Source organism: Suricata suricatta, chromosome 13 (genome assembly GCF_006229205.1).
Source record: "Suricata suricatta isolate VVHF042 chromosome 13, meerkat_22Aug2017_6uvM2_HiC, whole genome shotgun sequence".
In the NCBI taxonomy this organism is placed as follows: domain Eukaryota; kingdom Metazoa; phylum Chordata; class Mammalia; order Carnivora; family Herpestidae; genus Suricata; species Suricata suricatta.
Window position 1 is genome coordinate 26,219,837 of NC_043712.1, and position 21,077 is coordinate 26,240,913.

Here is a 21,077-nt window from a genome sequence, read left to right on the forward strand (position 1 = left end):
CTTGCAGCCTACTTAAAAATAAATAAATAAAATAAAATATTAGTTTTAAATGAGCTGGATTTTTTCCAAACTTTAATGGGGCACAGCCACTGCATAAATTATAGCATACCAGAGTTTCACAAACCCACTAACTTAGCATAGATCCAGGTTTCAATTTATATGCAGGGCACAGTATCAGGTGCATGTGTTTTCTCTTATAAATGTTGTCTAACAGGCATTTTTCTACTCTATTTAGTGACTTAATTGAGCTGGGCAGTAGTTGAACTTTGTACTTCTTTTGTTTGTAGTGCATTTATAGTTTGTACTTCTAGGACCCATACTCCAAGGTGCTAGAAAGGAAGAGCTGGGAATTGTGGGGCACCTTGATAGCATAATGACCTAATCTGAAGCCAAGATGTTACCCATGATCACTTTCTACTGAAGAGTAGAATATGCCGCCCCAAAATAGGACTGTAGGATTTCAAAACATGCAACCCCCAAAATGCCACTTCGGTATATTGATCATTTTGAGCTACATGTAGGTACCTGGAAGATAGTAATTGCAGGGAGAGGCTTTCTCTGAACTCTCCTTATCTGCCTAAAGACAGATCCTCCAAAGGGATTTCAATTGTCATCAAGTCTCTTCTTGGGAGGCTCATTAACCAGGGAGAATTGGCTCTTATCACAGGAAACAAGAAGTCACATCACACCCAGGCAAACTTTCTCACAAACTATCTTACCTCTCCCTCTGTTCTCCTAAAGGCCTACTCGGCTTTCCTAAGTCATCTTCTGTCCTCCAGAAGGCCTACCTCACCCTCTCCCTTTTCCTGGTAAGATGGTATTTAAGCTTGAATCCTAAACCACCTCAGGGAGTTACTCAATTTTCCCTGGGCATCTCCCATGTATACATAAGGTACACATGTTAATACATTTCTGCATGTTTTTCTTTCCTTAGTCTGTCTTCTATTACAGAGGTCTCATCTAAGAACGCAGAAGGGTAGGGGGAATATTATTTTCCTCCCTTACACTGCTATTAATCACCACCCTGGGCATGGGAAAGTGTTCCAACACAGTAGACAATGATATTCTTTCCTATAAAATTTTATTTATTACATAAAAAATTCTATACATTTGTTAGACTAAAATACAGTTTTCATTATAATTCTGGCAACTGAGTCATACACAGAGAAAACTTAGCATGAGATCAGCACTTTTTTCCTATTTCATATTTCTGCACAAGAAAAACATTTCAAAGCTCCATTTCATATAGGCTCATTGTACTCTGAAGTCAGATGGAATTCCATCCAATTCAGAGCTCTTGGAAGTTAATTTCCCAGCAAGATTTGATAACTCCAGAAAGTTAATTGCTTAATATACATATTTTTAAAGTCCTCTGAGAGCATAATGCTCTGTCTGTAAAGTCTGCACTGTGTCAATAATGATAGTCACAAATAGTTGGGCTACCACCGTGTCTGTGGGGCGTGTTCAAGCACCTACTTGTTTGTTTCCCCACCTGAATACGGTGTAATGACACTGTGATAAGTAAGAGCTCAAAATAATGCTAAGGTAAAGGATCCTGAACTACAGAATTCATGGAAGGCTGAACTGTGATCCTACAGTTCGTAATGGACAGACAGGACATGATACAAAAATTCATTCTGACACTATGAAATAGGATGCAAATGACAAAAGAAAAAGACAAAGACAAAAAAGGCATCAAGTTGAGAAATATGCGGCACCACAACATACTTCTCGTGCTGAATGACACAGCAGTGAGAAACAGAGACACACGGATGCGTGTTTTGTATTCGTGTCATCGCACACATTGGGTTGGGCCTGACACTGGGTGTGAAGGCTCAAAGCCTGAGAGGTCTACGGCAGGTCCCTATTGCACTGACTCGTCTTAGAGCTTGGTTGCCTGTGTTAGGGGCTCTATTCTAAACTCCAGATGTTCAGACGGGTTGTGCCAGCAAGTACTTAAGGTTGGGCCTTTGGTCTTCAGAAGATATGCTTTAGTCTTTGGTTGTTTTTCCAGAGCCCCTGTCATTTTGTTAGGTGCCCTCCACACTTTTCTCCCCACCTTTCTGTTTTGTTAGTTGTAAAGTTTTTCCTCCTATAATCAAATCAGCTAACAACCCACTGAACTTACCTCATTGGGTTACATGACCTATTTAAAGCGCATTCAGTAGTCAAGAATATTCTGCGTATAATTGAAATTCTTTTCATTTTGGAGCTCCTGGCGCCCTTTTGTAAAAGGGAAGAAGTCAGAAAACCTCCACATCACCCTGTAGTAAGCACTAAGGCAACATAGAAGAAAAGTAAATTTCCCCATGCCAAGTCTCTGAAAAGCAAATCTAGCAAAAACTAAGAGGAGCCACCAAGAACTTCTGAGCACAGATTACTGGAACCCAGAGGATGGAGACAACTTACTAGTCTCTGTCTCAGATCATCAGCCCCTAAAAGCTGTCCTGTTACTGTCTCATTCCTGTGAGCTTTCTAACACAATTTATGAATCCTGGCCTAGCAATCAACATGGTAAAGAAAGAGAGTGCTCACATTTTCTAGTGGCAGGTGGCATGGTCCGTGGGATGCTGGCTGTGGCTCCATCTCAGTTCTGTGCCCATTTAGTCAAGTCTTCTTTCCTGTGCCTACTTTTACTCACACCAAATGATTTAACACAAATTCCTGAAAAAAATAACTCAAACTATATTCCTATCTGATAGGACGGGTAAATCAGATTCAGATGTGAAGATCAGAACATTCTAAGTCATACACATCTACAACAAAAGGAATATCAAATGTAGATACTTACACTGAACTCAGGCCCTTTTTCACCCGATATGGGAATTTCCACCCATGGTCTCTCCATTTGCTACTGTAGAAGATTCATTAAAGCTCTTCTGGAGGTGTGGGGTGGGGTGGGGAGCTGACTTTTCTCCTTTCTTCTCCAGCCAGTTATGAGATTTCCATCACTTTCTTCAGCTTGAAACAGTAAGTAACAATTTGATGTCTGACTATAAATCATGACTCACTGCAATCAAATCTTAAAAGAACTTCAAACTCCTTTAAGGATTTCTGCATGTTTTTTTAAGGGCCCTCCATGTAGGTACAGCACCCGTACCTAATAGTATGGTACAGATGTGAAGAAATCCATGTGCTTCCCTAAAGAAGGAAGACTGGGTGGATATGGGGAGTGGAGGCACAGTCCCATCGGCAGAGTGGTCACACGCTGCTCTAGCCAGTGACTGGAAAACAGCCAAAACATGAAACACCTCCCTGATTTAAGTGGGAGAAAAACAATTTCCGAATTCCCCCCTCCCCACGCCCAGCAACTCCTCCTCCAACTTTCCACTAAAACTTTGTCAACTGTGAGCTATAATGAGTTTGCTAATTTATCATCTTCAACTGTTCTTGGTCATGATGACTGATACATTTTTAGACAGTGATCTACTGATAACACTTGTCACATCTGAGCAGCAATAAAAAGAATCAAGTGTTTTAGGAGATGGCTAACTATAAGGATTCCTTCTTATTCACTGTTTGGATTTTCTCATCCATTGCAAATAATGTGGTAGCTTGCCAAAAACCATCCCCAACACACAAACCATCATACCTCCAAGGAAAGACACCTCACTGTCTTGAAGATTCAGTGTTGACCATTTTGTTATTTTTCAGATTACTGTGGTTTCTATTTCCAAAACTGGTGCGAAATCAAAGTCTTAAGTTATACAAGTGATTCCAGGTCAGAAACTGGTAGGTACCATCTTAAAAGTATTTTTAGTGGAGTCCCAATCACTACTTTACTTCAAAACATGTTATCAAGCTGAGTTTAGAGCAACCTTTGATTTGTGGACATGAGGCCCTAAAGGGGCTGGTGGGGTGGAGGCTGGCAATCTGAGGGCCCTGAAATTCGATTACCATTTTAAATGTTATAAATGTGCTATGAGCACTTGAGAGAAAGACAGTCCACTGCTTTCATAAGCTTCTCAAAGAGGCCCATAGTGCTCTCGAAAGATTAAGAACCTGCTTATGAATATCAAATATTAAATTCAGGTCTTAGCAAATAAAAGTGAAAATTTCTTGAAACATTTGGGAATTACAATGCTTTCATATTCAGCTAGATCTTGACTAGACCTTGAGTAACCTAAAAGTTTTATTATTCTGAATGCCCTGACCTGGAGTATTTATTCTTCAGGAAATCATTTTAGTTTGTAAAACTGAGTATCAAAATGGAATAAAATAGCCTAATATTTTTGTTCTTAATAATTTTATCTTTTCCACAAATTTACTAATGAATTCCTTCAGAAAGTATCAAACTTAAATGTTGCCCATATAATTTACAAAAGTGATAATTGTTCATGTAATATTGAAACTGAAACATCATTTGACTTTTTTTATCCATATAAAAATCATGAAGATGGGAAGGAAGAAAAGGTACTGTAGTATTTCTCCAGAAAGATTTTCCACAGAAATTCTCAAATTTAAAAACTTAGCATTGAAGCTTTCTATAAGAAAGATACTTCAAAAGATTTGAATCTTCGATTAAAATTTTCCTCTTAAAACTTAAAGAGTAAGAATTTGGCTCACATTTATGAAATTTAAGTGAGGAAAGTGTGCTATTTTAAATTGACAAGTGTATACAACATGTTTAGTTTTTTGTTTTGCATGTTAAGTTTGTTAGCTCTAGATTTTTCTCTTGGCACATTCAAGGGTCCTGCTTTAAAAATTTGGGCTATGTTCCACTAATTAAAGATAAGCTAATTCCAAAAGTGGTCACTGTATATGAACAGTACCTACTTTTCAAAAGGGCTAATATGCATCCTTAGTACACAAAGATGCATGAATATGCATTTAAAGCAAAAGGCATTCTATGCTGTGAATTTATAATATGCAAATCTCTGCTTTATGTGCATTTACTTTTGAACTTGCAATTTTCTAATATATATTCATGGACTACATCTTAACAATTATAGGCAAGCCATTATATAGTACAATCCTATCTGTCAGATAAAATATATGAAAAGAATACAGAAATTAACTGTGGCAGGTGCACTGATAAGCCTCCAGACTCTGAGGATTTTTTTTTAAGTAGCAAAAAAAAAAAAAAAAAAAAAAAAAAGACAGCAGAGAACTTATCGAAAGGTGAAAGCTTAAAGTATTTTCTGAAGGAAACTTCTCATAGGCTACCTTAAGGCTACTGGAAACTCCAGAAATTCAAATGAGAAGGTTACTGACCAATGATAAAATAAAATGTTCAACTCACCATTATTGGCAGTTCTGGTTTTGGAACAGACCCCATTATTTCTATTTTGCAGGTGGGGTGGGTTAGGGGGACCTCCTGAAATAGCCTTTATTAGCTAGTACTGGTGCATGGTGCAGTGTTGGAGACACTGATACAGCCTGATACTTGGTGCCGGCAGTTCTGGCGGGAGAAGCATTAGTCTCATGTGAAGTAGCAGGATAAAGGAAGGGGTCATCTCCTCACTACCCCCTATTGGGATGAAATCCTCAAACTGCCCTGGAAAGACAATGGGACTCGGCAGATACCAAGATCAATGGTATCGGGAATCAGCAGCTTAATGTTCTTTGTTTAAAAAAAAAAAAAATCTAAGAGTAAGGGAGCATCTCTTCAAAGGAAAAACTTATTTCCAACATAATTTGAAAGTAAGATTCAGTGAGTGCCTCCTCCCCAACCATTATGGAAAAAGTTTGGGGACCAAAACACAGTTAAGCTACTTAAATTGCAGTAACATAGGACTTAATCATGCTATAGGATAGGATAAAAGCTCTAATCCTAAACATTAAGCACTGCATTAAATAGTTTAAAGGAACAACCTGCTCTGAGCTCTGCTCATCCATGCAAGGATTATGTAATCTCAATGCCCTAGCTAAATTCCTAATGTTTACCTAACGCACTGGTTAGGCCTTCCACAGATGACAGGTCTTTTGGATTTACACTGAAATGTAACCTTTTCCCTTTCATACTATATTATAGCGGCAGTTACTATTGAGGCTCCTGCCTAGAAACTCTAAATCATGTACCAGAGGGTTTTTCTGGTGGCAGAACCCACAGCGATTGATACTCTGGCCACCACGATCACCATTTACAATAGAGGACCCTAACTAGAACTCTGGAGATGTAAGTACTGAACACAATGTTGCAGATCCATCACAGAAAAACACAAAAACCACAACACAGAGTCGATGGCTTATAAAATTATTCAGGTAACCACACATCACAGATAATTTTTGTTCTTCATCTATTCTTCTCACTTGGGCAGAAGATGGAGGCAGTGAGCAAATAGCAATAAGGCAGCCCATAGCTAGCTGAAGAATGACTTGCAATGAATGAAAGAGGCAGCAGGAATATCCAAACATAACCTCAAAACATTTAAATATTGCTAAAAAGCCTCCGTGAGGCTTTATAAAATGTATCAAGGAATGAAGCTCATAGGAGAGTGATATTCTATATGTTAAATATCTCTCTGGATGTGCCTCTGCTAATATATATGCACACATGCATATATCTACTTAGCCGGCACACAAATTCACTTACGGAAAACAGCCTAGCAATTAATTTGGAACTCAAATGACATGGTTACACATAGATCATAATTTCTAAACACAATGTTAGTAAAACAAAGTTTATTTGTAAAACAGGACCTGTTATATAAAATGGCACACAATCAAGTTATACAAAAATACAAAATTTTTCTTTCTGATTACAGTTCTAGTTGCAAATGATAATTAGAAAGCATTCCTGGTGGATTCCAAATAGCTGAGATTGCGAGCAAATGGAACAGGGAGCAGCAAGAGTCCATGATGCTGGGATGTCCAAGTGAGCAGAACCTAATTTCCAAATTCAAGACTTCCATCAGGTCACTTTGGAGGGACATCTCCTAGAATAGCTAGCTCCTAGAATATCTTCGGTTTTGATACTCATCTTCCAAACTTTTTCCAATCCTAAATTTAGTTCCCAATGTTTCTTAATGTCCAAAATCTGTGTGGCTATGAAACAGAAGGTATTCTGAATTTCCTTACGTGATTTGTGCTCTCATCTATTTGGATAATTGTTAGTTACATAATTATATTTATTCCATTTTCAATGACATAAAGAGTACAATGATACCATTTGGCAATGTTAGATGTTAACTTCTGGAGAATTATTGTTTCAAAATAGCTATTCTCACAATGTTGGTTTCCCAGGTCTTGCCAAGTTATGAGCTCTTAACTGTGTGTGTGTGTGTGTGTGTGTGTGTGTGTGTGTTTTAAAAAATCCAGACTCTTATTGCAAATATTCTGAAAAATCAGAAATATTACATGAGCTTTGAAAAGAAACCAAGGCATTTAGCAAATTTTAGCCTAGCTAGAGTAAAGAACACGGATACTAAAAAAAAATACAATTTACCTTTTGCAGCAATTTAAAGGTCTAACCCTTTGAAAGGAAGCACATTAGCAAACAGCTGCTTATTAAGCCCTAGTGACATTAATTGTATGCATTTCCATAATACCGGTCTAATTCACTGTCTAATTCTGGTAGGAGGCAATGCTTTCTTTCAAAAGATTCTTCTTCTATGGAATGATAAAATGCTGAGGCTTTTTTTTTTTTTGTACAGAGCCTGTATTTAGTGCAATAAGTTTAAAAAATTTGCTCTGAAATATTTACTTTACATTAACAAAAATAGCTTTTTTTAAAAAAATTGTAACAAAAAGGAGTTATCGCATAAACAGATCATGAATTATTCTTAGCAAATTACACTTTTTTTTCTTAAAGCATTCACCATTACAATAAGCAGAACAATGGAATATTAGCCATTCATATCTGGTAAGCTTCAGGAATAAAAAAAAAAAAGAAAAGCAACAAAGAAACAAAAAACCCCAAACCCATCCCCAAACAAAAAGAATGTTCGACTCTTAGGATCAAAACATAACCAATTCTTCAGTTAAACGTTGTAGAATTCTGGATACTGAATGAAATGCCAAGGAGAGGAGCACCGGCCAGTGTGTTTGCAGATTTTATAGCAAGCATTTGAATAAAATGGCCACTTAGCCCTAAGCCACTGAAGTTCCTTAGAAGCAGAAGCCCAAGCACCGGAATCTGCAAGGCTATTGTGTTCCATGTTTCCCTTCCTTCTTTATTCCTCCCAGCATTACTTAATCTGCAGATCAATACACAAAAACTTAAAGGCTAAACTCGCTGGGGGATCCAGCTTCCCTTCAAATCAGGCACACAAATGTGTGGAGGATGCTACTCAAGTAAAAAATGAAAAAGAAGACAAACGATAAGAACAAAGTTTGCATAAGAAAGATTATCTACCCTTTTCTTTTTAACCTACTCTCTTATAGAAGCTTAGGGTAAACTACAAATACCTGAGGAGTTGGTTACTTTTTAATGTTGGCTGACAAATGCATGAGCGATCATGAAAACTCCCATATTGAGTCCACTGGTATGTTTCTCAAAGTAAAATGACATGGCTTCTTTGATTGGGGGAAACTGATTGGAGTAACTCCTTATTTATCTGAAAGCATATGCCTAGTATCTCCCCACTAGGACTTATGCATCAGTAAAATAAGATATTGATTTTATGCACACATCAGGGAAATCACCCCTGAATAAACTTTAGACAGAGAATTCGGTATAATAATTTTACCTCATTTAAATAACTAAAGTTAAAATCTCCTCTAAGTTATTAAAAATGTTAATCAGATATGAATCTTAACATTTCCATTAAGACAATTACAATTGAAAACATTAAATGACGGCAGTTGCCTTGTAAAAGCCACCCGTATGAAAGGAGTACATGTTTGACAAAAATAAGCATAAAAAAGGTATTAAATCCCTGTTCCTTTTCTCTGATTTTGGCTGATTATGTGTGTGTGTGTATATACATATACATATATATACACACATACATATACATATATACACACACCCACACACACAAATACATAGTTATGTGTATATATTGTTTTGGAATGTCAATGGGTTCCATATCGGTCGGCTAGGTTCAAGCAGAACTTGCTCCCGAAGCCTAGAAAACAAAGTCATACAGAGTACAATCTTAGACAATTACCATTAAAAGGAGGCCATGAATGATGTTACAAATACACAGATGGTCACAAGCGGCAACAAAGCAAAATGCACTGAGAGCCCTTTGCCCAGAACATATATTCCCGGGGCCGGAACTCCTATGAATGTTGAAAGTCAGGGGCGCCTGAGTGGCTCAGTTGGTTAACTGTCTGACTTAGGCTCAGGTCATGATCTCATAGTTCATGAGTTTGAGCCCTGCATCAGGCTCTGTGCTGACAGCTAGGAGCCTGGAGCCTACTTCAGATTCTGTGTCTTTCTCTCTCTCTGCCCTTCCCCCGCTCACACTCTGTCTCTGTCTCAAAAGTAAATAAACATTAACAAAACAAAATTTAAAAGAAAGTCACATTTCCTTCTGGATAATCTTTGAGATATGCAGAGAATACATCTATGGCCTATGATGTTACTGTGTTCCGGATTTTATCACCTTTTACTCTATAAGTTCTTTCCTGTTGGAGCAGATGGCCAGAAGTTCTCTTTCTTAAACTTCTACAACATCACATTTAGTAAGTCTTTCTAAAATCATTTTCAAAGATTTATAGGATGATCTCACAAACCTTCAAAGTGTCCTGAACTAGTGAGGCTCTTGCTCAAAAAAAAAAAAAAAAAAAAAATTCCAAGAGGAAAACTGGAAGTACTTATATGTAATTCAATGACCCTGGTCTAAAGGGAAATTTAAAACCTCATTTTCCTGAACATTAATTCTATAGACTAAAAGCAAACCCTAAATTAAAATATTCCATTAAGAAAGAGGACAAACAAGTGAACTAAACAGCAGATTATATAGATATGGCTAAATAGGGTATGACACTTTTATAGAACTTTTATCTAAGGGAATAACATGTGAATTAAAACAAGAAAATACAAATAAGCAATCCTCGATTCTACCAATCCCCAAATTTTAATGAGGAACCTCTCAGAGAATTATTTAGGGACACATCCAAGATGCATGGTGGTGGCAGGGGTCAACTCTTACCATGCTAATGCAAAAGGGGGATAAGAATCAGAGGTGCTGATGTGCTTAAAATATTTAACTACCTTGTAAGTAACATCTCGATGTCTCTCCTGGGAAGCTTTTAAACCGTATAAAAAAGCATCTTTCTTAGGGACCAAACGCTATAATGTCCAAAGCACCAGAAGCACAATGCACATAAAAGATATATTTGGGAACATAGCGGAGGGTTTTGCCATTAAGCTGCAAGCAATGAGCTGATGAGCAACATAAAATAAAAACAAAATATGAATGAAGACTTTAAAGCAGTGTTTCAGTTAAGGGGCATTAATTTCAAACTGAAAGCAATTATTAGGGGGGAAAAAATCTTTCTAATTTTTGGCTTCTGGTAGAATCGCACATAACCTAGGGATTTCTCCTCATCTATGAATTAGGGGTTTAGGTAAGAGACGACATACTTGTACTCTCGTCTTTCATACTTTATCTTTCACTAAAAGATAATGCAGAAATACGTGCCAACTCATGGTCAAACTAAGCTAAAAAGAGAGCTCCAAATATTTCTCCTTTTTAAAAATGATTATGATTGACAAATGATTTAATAGGAGTGTCAAGCCCTGGAAAGACAGAAAAGTGGTTTACATTTAAGATTTTATATTTTACCTTTTTACGGTTTAGGCTGGGAACCAGTTACTAAACAAGTATGACAAACAAACAGCGGCAAGAAGGAAGCCTCCCTCATTTATCCAAGCAACCAGAAGGTTGGCAGGATCTTCACTACCGTCCCCCTCGGCCAGTGTCAAGTCGGAGGTATACAGAAAGGAGGGGTAGAGAAGGCAAGAAGCCAGACCAGGGGGAATGCTGGTGGTGCCCCTTGCCCACTCAATGCAGTTCTGGCTGCTACACACTTAAAACTAAGAGCTCTACATCCTTTGACTTATGTTTGGAGTGACTGCATCTTGGAAAATAAACACTGAAGTTTTGACTTTGACAATCATCAATGCTATTAACAGCTACACCAAAATAGCCCTGGAGGGGGTTATGGAGAGAGTTAAATCTAAACGTTCTGCTGAGGCTTTAATTTAGGTTGAATATGCAATTGTTTTGCATATCCATATAGCCTCAAATGAACCTATTTCCTTTACTCATATATTTAAAAGGGCTTGTTTTATGCAATGTATTTCTCAAGTTGGAAACCTATGAAATGAACCACTTATCAGACTATAAAGAAAGAAGAGTCTTCATCTCACACTTTGGGACATCACGTGCAATCAGAAGGCAGGTTATTTAAAATTAGCTGTTTAAGGATGTAGGCAATTATATAATATTTTGAAATAACAGGCTGTTTAAGAACAATATATTTGCAAAATAAGCAGTAATTACACAAATATATGCGCGAGAGGGCTGTCATTATGCCAAGGTGAGTGTATCTGTGGCAGCTCAGGATTCTCTCACACTGATTACGTTGCCTTTTTTTTCCCCAAATGAAAGACGAATACTTATAATATACATACGTATCACTGACCGGAGATCATTTATCTTTCTCACAGTTAAGCTGAGGTTAGAGAAGACCAGGTTGTTTTATTGAGTGTGAATGCAAGTGTGGATGCTCAAGAACAAGAAAGTACAATCCAGGCAACGGAAGAAAAAGTCAGCAAAAGGTAAAATACAGCAACAGAAACAAACCGATATTTAAAAAGTGGGGAATATGAATTTTAGCAAGCTGAAAGGGATTGCTAGTATCACCTTCCAAAATGATAAAAATCAAACTATCAGTTCAAGTGTACAACTAAAGGTTCAGTCTGACGAAAAACACACATGGGCAGTTAAAAAGAAACAAAAAAACCCACTAGAAACGGCCATTTTTACTTTAGGGACAAAATTAGCGCCCCAAGTGGCGATGAGCCCCGAGATGGACAGATGCTGATCCTTTCAGCTTACTTTTACAGAAGGTGGTCTCAGATGTGACAAGAATTCTGCCGTCCAAGTGATGGGTAAACACACAAACAGAAAGAGCAGCACATCCTGCGTGATACAGACAACAACAGCTTCTCCTGAAGAAGTGCAGTCAGTGAAAACAGAGAGAGAGAGGAAGTGAAAGTGAAATTCTTGGAGGGCAGCCACCTCCTCATTTCCACCTACCATTGGTTTTAGCTCTCTGGCATCGGCAACGCCTCCCTTACCAGCTTCTTTCATTGCTTTTCTACTGTTTTCCACAAACTCCTGCAAAATATGAACCAAATTGCATAAATTCTTAAGTCCTTTCAGATTGCCAGATGAATTCTAAGGAGCACTGACATTTTCGACTCAATATTGAAGGCACACGGGATGGCCTAATACCACAGCAGTGAATAATATTTCGTATCACTACACAGGAGCTGTTAAATTTGTGCACATGGGCTGCAACTTGTCAGTATGGTATCTTTTTCCCATCCATTTATTGTGACAATCTCACTTAAGCTCAAAGAGAGAATGTTACTTCTATCTGGAAGAGAAAATGCCTAATGCTTTCTTAAAAGACTGTTTTCTCTTACTTAGATTAGTGTTCTATTTGTTGTCTTACTTTTTCCATATAAAGTTAAACAGAACAACGGCGTTTTACTCCACAAGCCCTCTCTTTAAAATAACCCTAGCAGGTAAAAGAAAGCATTGATTCTACTAGCGCAGAATACTGTTTTCACTGAACCATAAATAAGCTACTTTAAAAAAATGTCTAGTTTAATTCTGCCCTGTGGATGGACCTGGATGGTGACACGCTAAGCAAAGTAAGTCAGGCGGAGGACAGATACCATATGTTTGCATTCATAGGTCTAATAGGAGAAACCTAATGAAGGACCATAGGGAGGGGAAGGGGGAAAGAGAGTTGGGGAGAGAGAGGGACACAAATCATGAGAGACTATTGAATACTGAAAACAAACTGAGGGCTGAAGGGGGAGTGGGAGGAGGGGAAGGGGGTGATGGTCATGGAGGGGGGGCACTTGTGGGGATGAGCACTGGGTGTTATACGGAAACCAATTTGACAATAAACCATTATAATAAAACAAAATGTCTATCTGGCTTTGAAATTACTCCATAAAGCAGGAAGACAGGAAGTAACAACCAGACCCTGTGGTCAAAGGTAGTTAAAATGGGATTATGTCCCAAAGAAATGTTTCTATCGTGTCAAAGTTTATGGAGCACTTCTCCATTAAATATCCTCACCATTCTTACAGAAAAAACTAAAAGAAACAAGTATTTTTTTTTATTCTGCTTTTGATCAAGGGTTTAAGACACAAGAACAAAATTCTTCTTTGTTTTAAAGATTTTATTTTTTTAAAGGTAATCTCTACACCCAAAGTGGGACTCAAACTTACAACCCCAAAATCAAGAGTTGCATGCTCTACTAACTGGGCCAGCCAGGTGCCCCCAAATGCTTCTTTTAAATGTCTTAATCAGAAGGGAGATGGAATGCTCACAAGTGAAATTTTATTATGAAAACAACCAGTCAGAATTATAAGTTAGACATTATGAAAACATCCAAAATTTAGTTGATGGTATTTTCAGCGAAAGAGATAATCGGTACCAAATACATCCGTTAAATCGTTTGGAATTTTTGCGATTGAGAAACAAAAAAAGACTATCTTATTTATTAACACATTTATTTTAGATTTAACTAGATAAACCACACTCCTGGAAGAGGACTTGCTATCTCAATGTCTAATGTTTACTCTTCAATATTACCTACTCTTCAGATAGGAATACTTCACAGCTTAATGGCAAAGTACTATTATTAAGAAGCCTCCTTAATTTGGTAGCATTTGACATTGATGATAACAGTTTGAAATATTTAAAGATGGTTTCTAAAGTTTTAAAAATCTTAATTGAGGTTCTAATATAGGAAAGCTGCAGAGGCTAGATAACGATAAAGAATCTGAATATAATATTTGTGCAAAGGTTTGGATCTTGACTAATGGAAAACAGTTTAATCCACCAGTCATGGGTCTGTTAATCTATATTCATTACAAAACACTTTCAATCTGGCCTGGCATACTTAGGATAATGACTTTTAATGGGGCTGACAGCAATAATATTTGGAAAGGTGGTAGACGGAGAAATACAGGCAGATGCTACCACCTGGGAAATAAAGACATTTTGTCTCTGAGCTCCACTTCAAGAAAGGGCACTTAGAACATCAGTGGCCCAATGTTCTAATTCAAGGGCTAAGACTCAGGTTTAAAAAGTCAATTCTAATCCATCTAATCAGGGAGGGAGGCAGCAGTATGAAAGAATGTGAACTCAGGACTATTAATGGGTATTGCTCTAGCTAGGTGTATTTAAATGGTCTCATCCATGCCAAGAGGACCTTCCTTCTTCCCTGATTTCCCCAAGACAAATCCCATTCATGAGCCCTACAGGTTTAATTCTGAATTACTCAGTTGCATATAACAGGAATTAAATATGAAGAACGTTTTGCAAAATATTTTTACTAGGATGTTTACCCCTAAAGCAGTTGAGGGCATTCGAAATACTTACCATCAGCACCTTATCCATATAGAATTCTCTGCCAGGGCTCCCATCATTGTATTTTGTATCAATGGCAAAACACAAGAATAATACATCCACTACCATTTCGTAAATGGACAGGAAGCAATGAGCGACTAGGAAAGCAAAGAGGCAGACGATGATCAGAGGCAGCACCCATACTGTGTAATCTTGCTGGTAGTTGAGCAGCATAATCCCAGCCAAACCCGTGCTGCAGACTATCAGCACCTGAAGCAGAGAGAACAAAGAACACATTTAATATCCGACCACATAAAACCGCTATTTCTTCATCATTTGCAGACTTCAAATTCCCTTTAATATTTATAAATGCTGGCTGCATACGATCATTCCACTGCAAGTCAGAAAGGATAATTCATATATACCCATACACATATACATGTATATCACATAAATTAAAAATAATCTTTTAAACACTTCTAGTTTACATAAAAAATAGTCATGTTTCCAAATGTTATGCCTATTCCTTAAAACTTCACATATTTAAGCATCTGTGGCAATTTTTAAGACAAATGTATGCATGAATATTTTATTTAAAAAAATTTAAATGTTTATTTAAGTTTTTTGGGGGGAGTAGGGGCAGAGAGGGAGGGAGACACAGAATTTGAAGCAGGCTCCAGGCTCTGAACTGACAGCACAGAGCCCAATGTGGAGCTTGAACTCTTGGACTGTGTGAGATCATGACCTGAGCCAAAGTCAGACGCTCAACTGAGCCACTCAGGTGCCCCTATGCATGCATACTTTAGAAAATTGCACTATTAGCACTCAGAAGAAAATTATTGACATTCTAAGGTATTGCACTTCTACATATATGAAATAGTATTATATAAATAAATCATTAACAGCTATTCATTAATATTTATAGTAGCATTATAAAAGTTTCATAAATACTTTGCTGCATAATTTCATTTTATGGGTGATTTAAAATTTGACCATTCTCCTACAGTTGGAGACTTCTATTGTTTTCTGGTATAGATAATGCTGCAACAAACATCTCTAAGAGTTTTTCTTTGTCTCATATTTTATTTCACAGAGAACATGTGGTAAATTTAATATGATTTGCCGTGCAGTTTAGATTTGGATTACCTGTGAGGAAAGAGGCTGCCACAAACATCCGTCATAGAAGAATATAATAGTGAAATTGCTTATTGTCAAGAACCACCTACTCTGAGCCTTCCGATGCAGCACTTTAAATTTCTTGTGGTTCTTTTAATATATGTAGTTCAGCTTTTCAATCCTCAGGGATGGTTTATGGCAAACATTATCATCTTCATTTTAGACTGGGGAACATATTCAGAGACGCTAGTGAACTTGCCCAAGGTCACAGAGAAGAAGGGCGGATGCCACCCAAATAATGCTCTTATGATGCCAAATCCAGCACTCTTTCCAGGTAAAAATTCAGCAAATACTTCGATCTGATATAAAGCAGTAATGGGTTATACTGAATCCTAAATACACTTGTGCTCAGCCCTATACCTGGCCTAGCATCCAGCATGAAATAATGGAGGAGAAGAAAGAGTCCTCTAGAACCGCCGCAGCCTTTCCGTGTCCAGGGCTGGGAGCGAGCAGACAGAGGATTCTCTTGGCTTTTCCCTACTATTAACACCACCAAAGCATCTCTCCTTCACCAGGGTCTTAACCAAGAGTTACGATGCATAAGGCGAAATATTGGTTAGGCTATAAACGGACCCTTCGCAGATGATTTTAGGGAGCAAATCTGGGTCTGCCCAACATTTAGAAGACTCTCCACCATTTTTTATGGCAAACAGGAATCTTCTCTTATAGTCCCTTACTTTCTGGGGTGACTTCTAAAGATAGCTAATTATATCCATTTTCTTTCACTCTTTTCAGTTTCTAGAATGAGTTGTTTCTTATATTCTTCTTCAAATTTTTGACATCTGCCCTACAGAAGGACTGAGGTTCTTTATGCTTGCACTATACCACTAAAACTTACACCACATTTGAAATGTTAAAGTCAATCATAAGGAAAAGGTGTGGCTTGGACAAGCTAGATGCTGAGACAAAATCTATTGAGGTGGAAGGCTGGATACTGTCTAGAAACAACTGTAAGGGGCACCTGGGTGGCTCAGTTGGTTAGGCGGCTGACTTTGGCTCAGGTCATGATTTCGTGGTTCGTCAGTTTGAGCCCTGCATCAGGCTCTGTGCTGTCAGCACAGGCTTTAGTTCCTCTGTCCCCCACCCCCACCCAAGTTTTTCTGCCCCTCTCCCACTTGCACTCTCTCTCAAAATAAACAAGAAACAACTTCAAGGATTAATGATATTTAGCCAAAAAATGCCAAGGAAATGTAACAACATAATAATTACTCCCAAATATAATGAGAGGGTGTCAAGCGGAGAATACATTAATGGTTTTCAAACTGCAGAGGGGCTAGGTATCACTTGGGGAATCTGTGAATAATATAGATCCTAGGGTCCTACCCCAGAGTCCAAATGGTTGGATCTAAGATGAAGTCCAGCAATATTCATTTAAAAAGTTCCTCAGGTGGGGGTGCCTGAGTGGCTCCACTGGTTAAGCATCCAACTCTTGATTTCAGCTCAAGTCTTGATCTCAGTTTGTGAGTTTGTGAGATGGAGCCCTGAACTGGGCTCTGCACTGACACACATACACTTATGTGTGTGTACACATACATACTCTCTTTAAAAAAAAAAAACACTTTAAAAAATAAAAATAAAAATAAAATATAAAATAAAATGTGCCTCAGGTGATTCTGATAAAGTCTATAGTCTACAGGAAGAATTGGCCTAGGTCAGTGATCTCCACGGTGGGTACACATACTTCAAATTCTATTTCTCATTTATTTCAATTTCCTTTTATACTATGCTTTACCATGGATGTATCAGTAAAAGCTGTACATATATCATTAAGAAATGTAAATACATTAGGAGGTGTGCTCAAAAAGTTTTTCTAATAGAATGATGATTTTAAACGTTTCAACACTCCTGTTCTATAGGATAAATTATTGGTGACACCATAGAAGAGATTCATACACACGCCAGGATGTGAGAAGCAGAAAGGAAAGGGTGCTAGTTTTAGAATCAGAAAGATGCAGATTTGAATCACAGAGTTAATACTTCCTAGTTTTGTGAAACCAAGCAAGTAACCTTCCTGTGTCTGTTTATCCGCCTTTAAAAGAGACATAAAAGTACATACATCTCATAATTATTAAAATAAGTATTCTGAAAGCATTTAACACGGTGCTTAGCAATCTGTCTTTCTTCCTTTCTTCTTTCCTTCTCTCATTTACACCATAAATTTTGCATTTGCGATGCCCTTTCCACATGGAGCTCTTTTTTAAAAGATTTTGTTTGGCAGTAAAATAGCACCTATACGCAATAATTCATATTATCATTTCTTATTAATCAATGCCAAATAAACTACCAATAATTGATGTTAGAAAAGTACCATCAAATGAGATAAGATAACTTCACGTGGAAGTGAAGAGCTTCAGATTTTGTGGGGTTTTTTTGTATAGTTTTATTGGGCAAATATGCAATAGCTACTAGACTTGAAAATGTTGAAATAGTTTGTAAATCTCTGTTCTTACCTGTGAGGACCCAATAGGCCAGTGATAACAGGTCACAAGCCACTAAACTAGAGGAGATCCCTCTCAAATCTAATTTACCACTCCATGAAACCATTAGGGTTCCGCAGAAGTGGAATCCATGGTATTGTCTTCTGTTTTCTTTTAAATTCAGGGATTTTAAAATTAAATTTTAAATTTTGAGACAATTTTGAATTCACATTTCGTTGTAAGGAGTAACACAGAATGATATCATGTACCTTTTACCCAGTTCTCTTCAACAGTAACACCTTGTCAAACTAGAGAACAGTATCACACCCCCAGTATTGACATTGACACATATGAGGCACAGACCGTCTCCATCATAACAAAGATCTCTCACTTTAACCTTTTATAACTTCCCCCATGGCTCCCCGCAACCCCAGCCCTAAGTGGGTGACCAGAAATCTGCTCCCAATTTCCACAATGTTGTCATTTTAAGAATGTTTATAATTGCTCAAGCCCCATTTTGGGAGTAGAGCTGATTTACTTAAAAAAAAAAGTTACTAAGAGAAAATAATGTGGGGCACCTGCCTGGCTCACTTAGTAGACAGAGCATGTGACTCTTAACCTCGGGGCCATATGCTCAGGCCCCACGTTGGGTGTAGAGCTTACTTAATTGAATTTAAAAAAAGGTACATAAGAATGTTATGGAAATGGAATCATACAGTATTTAATTTTCTGGGAGTGATGTTTTTCACTCAGCAAAATCCCCTCATGATTTATCCAAATTGTTGTGTGTTATCCAGAGTCTGTTCCTGACACCACCTTTTATAATGCTTATTCTGATCTCACCCACATGATCTGATCAGGAACCGTTTCCGCAGACTAGCAGACACTTTTAATTGTAGTGAAAGAAATCCTTTAGATTTACTGTATTCTGTGATCAGAACTATATTCTCCAAAAAGAAAACTAAGGAATGTTTATCTTAGTGTTCTGGAAACCCAAGATACTTGTCCCCTCTTACTTCTTTCTCTTTTTTGGATATCTCAATTTGAACAAAGTTTATCTGGGGGTACATAGGTAGCCCAGTCGATTGAGTGTCCAACTCTCGATTTTGGCTTGGGTCATGATCTCTTGGTTCGTGAGCTCAAGCTCTGCAACGGGCTCTGTGCTGACAGCGAGGAGACTGCTTAGGATTCTCTCTCTCTCTCTCTCTCTCTCTCTCTGTCTCTCTCTCCCTCTCCCTCTCCCTCCCTAACTCACATTATCTCTCTGCCTCTCCCTCTCAAAAATAAATTAAATAAAAAAGTTTATCTATGTTTTAAAAGTTAATTTTTTTACAGTGTTATAAATTTTATATTATTCAAACTTTTATGTTTCTGGAAAGCAATTTGGTAATGCACATCCAGAAACCTATTATGTATTCTGACTTATTGATTCCACTTCCAGGATTCTGGCCTCAGGAAATAAGGGTTGACACAGGCAAGGATCTGTATACAATGATTTCACTGTATCATATTTTATATTAGTAAAATGAGAACTAAATGAGAACTAAACTGTTCTGTTTAACTGAAAAAAAAAAGGAATTAGAGGTTTGGCTAAAGAAATAATGATACAATTGTATAACCATGTTTAAAACATTTTTAATAAAAAAGTAAATGCTCATAACACAACATGGAGTGAAAAAAGGGAGAGAGGAGCCTGGCTGGCCTTGGCAGTAGAGCATGCAACTCTTGATCTCGGGGTCATGAGTTCAAGCCCCATGTTGTTATGGAGACTACTTAATTAAAAAAAAATTAAATAAAAGTTAAAAAACAAGAGATATAAAAATTGCTTCTCTACTACATTGTTTTGTTATTCTGATACATGGCTTCTCCTTTATTTTATTTTATTTTATTTTATTTAATTAATTTATTGGGGGGAGCTTAAGTGAGTGGTGGGGTAGAGAGAAAGAAAGAAGTGGGGCTCACCCAGGGCTCACATTTACCCAAAGCAGGGCTCATGTTCACCCAAAGTGGGGCCTGAGCTCACCCGACACGAGGCTCGAACTCACAAACTGTGAGATCATGACCTGAGCCAAAGTTAGATGCTTAATGACTGAGCCACCCAGACTCTCTCTTTTATTTTAATTGCTCTGTGTACATATGTTTTTATTTTAAGTTGCTTCACATCCTTCTTAGTAGTAGGGATAAATTATAAGTATGTAAAACATAAAATAGACAATAGACAAAAAATCTAAAGCCTTCCTAAATTAGTCATGGAGCATATAAATAATAGCAACCGTTGATAACAGTAACACTATCAACACTATACTCCCTCCCTGACACAGATTAATTTATTAAATCTTCACTATAAAACATTTCCTCTTATTGTAAAAACATGACAAGAACAAATCCAATAGTCACAATGTGAGTTTAATTACAAATTTTCAAAATAACTATCTGTACAGTTTTATAATTCTTTTTAGATGACAATTGCCTGAGAACTTAATACCACACTGTGCTTCCCATGCCTTTCTACATCAAATATTTTCTCTTCAAAAACATTTTCAAAACACAGTGGTTGGAATAACCTAAGTGTTTAGTAGTAAGAGAATGTTTAGGAATAGCATCTGACTGGCTCAGTCAGTTAAACATCTGCCCCTTGATTCCGGCTCAGGTCATGATCTCATGGTCGTGAGATCAAGCTCCGTGCTGGGCTCTGCATTGAGCATGGAGTCGGCTTGGAATTCTCTCTATCTCTCTGCCCCTCTCCTCAGCTCACTCTCTTTCTCTCTCTCTCAAAATAAATACATATATACATAATAACAAAAAATAGCATTTGATGCAATACGGACAATAATGATAATTATGAACATTATCAAAGCAATATGAAAAATGTATATGATATAATGTGAAGGGAAAAGGACAGAACAAACTGGTATTGGGCTGTGATTGTTATACTGTAGAAATATAAGCCCATAAAGAAACATGGGGAGGGCATATATTAAAATGGTGT

At 37.5% G+C, this 21,077-nt stretch overlaps 1 protein-coding gene across 6 annotated transcripts in view; it reads right to left on the reverse strand.

Moving 5' to 3' along the window:
- SLC44A1 (solute carrier family 44 member 1) overlaps positions 1–21,077 on the reverse strand; it is a 193,316-nt gene that overhangs the window by 37,367 nt on the left and 134,872 nt on the right. Inside the window, exons 14-17 of one of the 6 annotated variants that reach the window (XR_003902158.1) lie at positions 14,529–14,765; positions 12,159–12,239; positions 2,792–2,961; positions 1,063–2,664 (exon numbers count right to left, since the gene is read on the reverse strand). Coding sequence is in view for 4 of the 6 variants with exons in the window: in XM_029921100.1 (XP_029776960.1) it covers positions 11,949–12,239; positions 14,529–14,765 (528 nt within the window). In the remaining 2 variants the exon portion in view is untranslated. Of the gene's footprint in view, positions 1–1,062; positions 2,962–6,607; positions 9,012–11,572; positions 12,240–14,528; positions 14,766–21,077 lie in introns of those variants that run through there. The other 5 variants (XR_003902157.1, XM_029921101.1, XM_029921102.1 and 2 more) reach the window with 5 other exon arrangements.